We start from the raw sequence: 2,630 nt of genomic DNA, 5'->3' as shown, positions 1-2,630 counted from the left end.
CGTTTGTAATAACTGTTTACACAACCTGAATAAAATGTAGAAGATGTGAAATTAGAGCAAATGAACAACTGTTTAAATTCACTTCAAATGGTTTGCATTAAAAATAAAAAAGCTAGCGTTCTGCATACAATTACAGTTCTATTTTTACTAAAAGCCACAAGCTATATCAAAGTATTCTGTGTACTAATTGATTGTGAAAACATTGAACAATTCTATGATTATTGTTTAGCAGTGAGAAACAGCTGAATTGTTTTATCTATTTCGTAACTGTGCTAATTAGAACACCAGAAAAACTATTCCAGACTGTTGATTGCGTCCAGAAATCAGTTCCACTGGAAGAAGATCCGCTCTTTATCCACACACGTTCCTTTGCACCCAGTTCTGCAATAGTTGTGGCTGTCTGGCAACCATCATAACTACCCGAATCGTCGTTGAAGCAACCTTTTAAAATAGGACCGTTTTCCGTGTCGATTTCAAAGTAAATGTATCTTCTACCAGTAATACACAGCTGCAAGGTAAACATGTAGATTCCGGCGACAGGTGTTGTGTAGGTTCCATTTTTATTGTTGTAACCGGAACCGACATCAAAGTGTGTCGTGCTAAATACTATTGTCTCACCATCGCTTGGCCCTTTGTTCTTTATATTGTGTGCCAGAAAAGCTACTGCTTGCACGGTTGAAAGACCTGGAAAGGGTAGTTCTCGTTAGTCACAGTCATGCAGTGTCTTTATAAAACTATTACTATGTAATTTGAATTTATATTATGTTTTATGGCGATCATTTTTAAGAAAAAAGACAATTTCTGTGTTTCAATGATTTTTGTATTACAAGCAGATCCTATTTGTCACAAAACTAAACATTGGAAAATGTCAGTCGCTTTCACTTAAAACTAATTTTATAACACAGTAACGTTTTAGTTCTGTAAATAATTTTCAATTATATTGCTTAAAATATCGTCTGAATAATTTTGAAAATATTCTTATGTTCAGGCTTACATCACTATGGGACAGACTCAATCAAACATAGTCTGCTATTATTTTGCTTGGTTACATTCTTTGTTTCCAAATGATCGTCTTACAGATTTTATCATTCCTTACATCAATGAATTTTAGTTTTATACCTCGACGAACAATAGACATCGCGTTACGATCAAAGGACTCGCACTTTTTCATATTCAGAATACGGTAGCTGCTTTAAGCAATAAAATAAAATTACGATTGAACGAGAAACTAAAGGCATTTATATAAACAATGGATTATCAGTTATATTTAAAAAATCTTATCTCTTGTCTTAATGCAGGTTTTTAAAATTGATATGTTTTCTTCTCATCTTATACGCTTACTGCAAGGTTTTTTTACGTCGCCTCGCTGCAATGGACATCACGATATGATGGAGGTTTAGCCTACTTTATGCAAAATTGTGTTTTTTTATTGTGTTTAATTATGAATAATAGGTTATCTGATTCCCGAATGACAACTAACGCTGCGTTTTAAACGACGTCGGCGGAATAAAGAAAAAAGACAATTAAATTGATTTTAGAAAACAGAACTTCAAAGTACATGTTTCAAGTTTCAAAGTTCAAGTTTATTTTAAATACTCTTAAGTTTGCATATATACAAAAACATGAGGCAAAATTGTTCGAAAATAGCACATTATATATAAACACGCACTCAAATGAGGGCAACAACAGGACCTTAGCAAAATCTAGAGCTATCTTATTGAAATAGTTACACGTATACGGAATATAGCTTACCCTTACCATTATGCAACCGTGTCATTGGTTAAGTAAACAGGATATTTTAGTACATTTGTATACAGATATTTTTCAGAAAACAAAAATGCAAATGTAATAGCGTAAAATAACGAAAATTGATTGGATATTTTATACTTCTTTAAAAAATACTTGATATGCAGAAAATAGCTAGTTTTAGATATAATGACATATACATACTTTCTACTTTATTTTTTATTTCCTCGACTGCTTTCTCATTGTCTTCGTTGGCCTCTTTTAATTCAAGCTGCGTTTTCTTCCAGTCTTCTTGGATTCCATCCATTTTCTCGGACATTTTTTGCTGCATGTGTTCAGTCTCCGATTTTATTTTGTCCACATATATTTCAGTTTTAATCATCTTTTCAAGCGTTTTCTCTTCATAGTGAAATCTTGAACATTCCGGTTCCGTCGAATTCACAAAAGCGCATAAAGCCACTAACAGAACTATTTTTACCAACATCTTCATAGCGTTACCTTCAAAAACTGAGTGAATATGTTCAGTTATCAAAATAATATATGACAACTAGAAACAAGCGAGGGATGTTTCAAAATATGTCAGTGAATTTCATTCGATGATAAAAGCATAGCATTCTAATATGAAAAGTCCATGCACTTTGTCGTTTAAAACACAGTTATATATTGACGTCACGTCGACATATTATACAGGTGCCGAGAAAGTGTATTATCCTATTTGATCAACTATTTTATATAAAAGATGTTTTAGAATAGAAATAGTATAACAGAATGGTGTTGCAATTAGAGTAACACACACTGCATAGATTATTAGATGAGTAGAAAAACTCAAAAGACGTCTACGCACTCCTAAGTAATTCCGCGGGACGTGTTACTTCCCGTATTTT

General features: G+C 32.8%; 1 protein-coding gene across 1 annotated transcript; it reads right to left on the bottom strand.

Annotated features, from left to right (window-relative positions):
• Nucleotides 1-256: 256 nt before the first annotated feature.
• LOC123544428 (uncharacterized) lies at nt 257-2,236 on the bottom strand. Its single transcript, XM_053534421.1, has 2 exons — nt 1,951-2,236; nt 257-684 (listed from the first exon to the last, which is right to left on the bottom strand). Exons 1-2 carry the CDS (start codon nt 2,234-2,236, stop codon nt 257-259), a joined length of 714 nt encoding a protein of 237 aa, XP_053390396.1.
• Between the last annotated feature and the right edge of the window lie 394 nt (nt 2,237-2,630).

Source organism: Mercenaria mercenaria, unplaced genomic scaffold (genome assembly GCF_021730395.1).
Source record: "Mercenaria mercenaria strain notata unplaced genomic scaffold, MADL_Memer_1 contig_3675, whole genome shotgun sequence".
In the NCBI taxonomy this organism is placed as follows: Eukaryota; Metazoa; Mollusca; class Bivalvia; order Venerida; family Veneridae; genus Mercenaria; species Mercenaria mercenaria.
The sequence above is the reverse complement of the archived record's forward strand: the minus strand, read 5'-3'. Positions and strand labels throughout refer to the sequence as shown.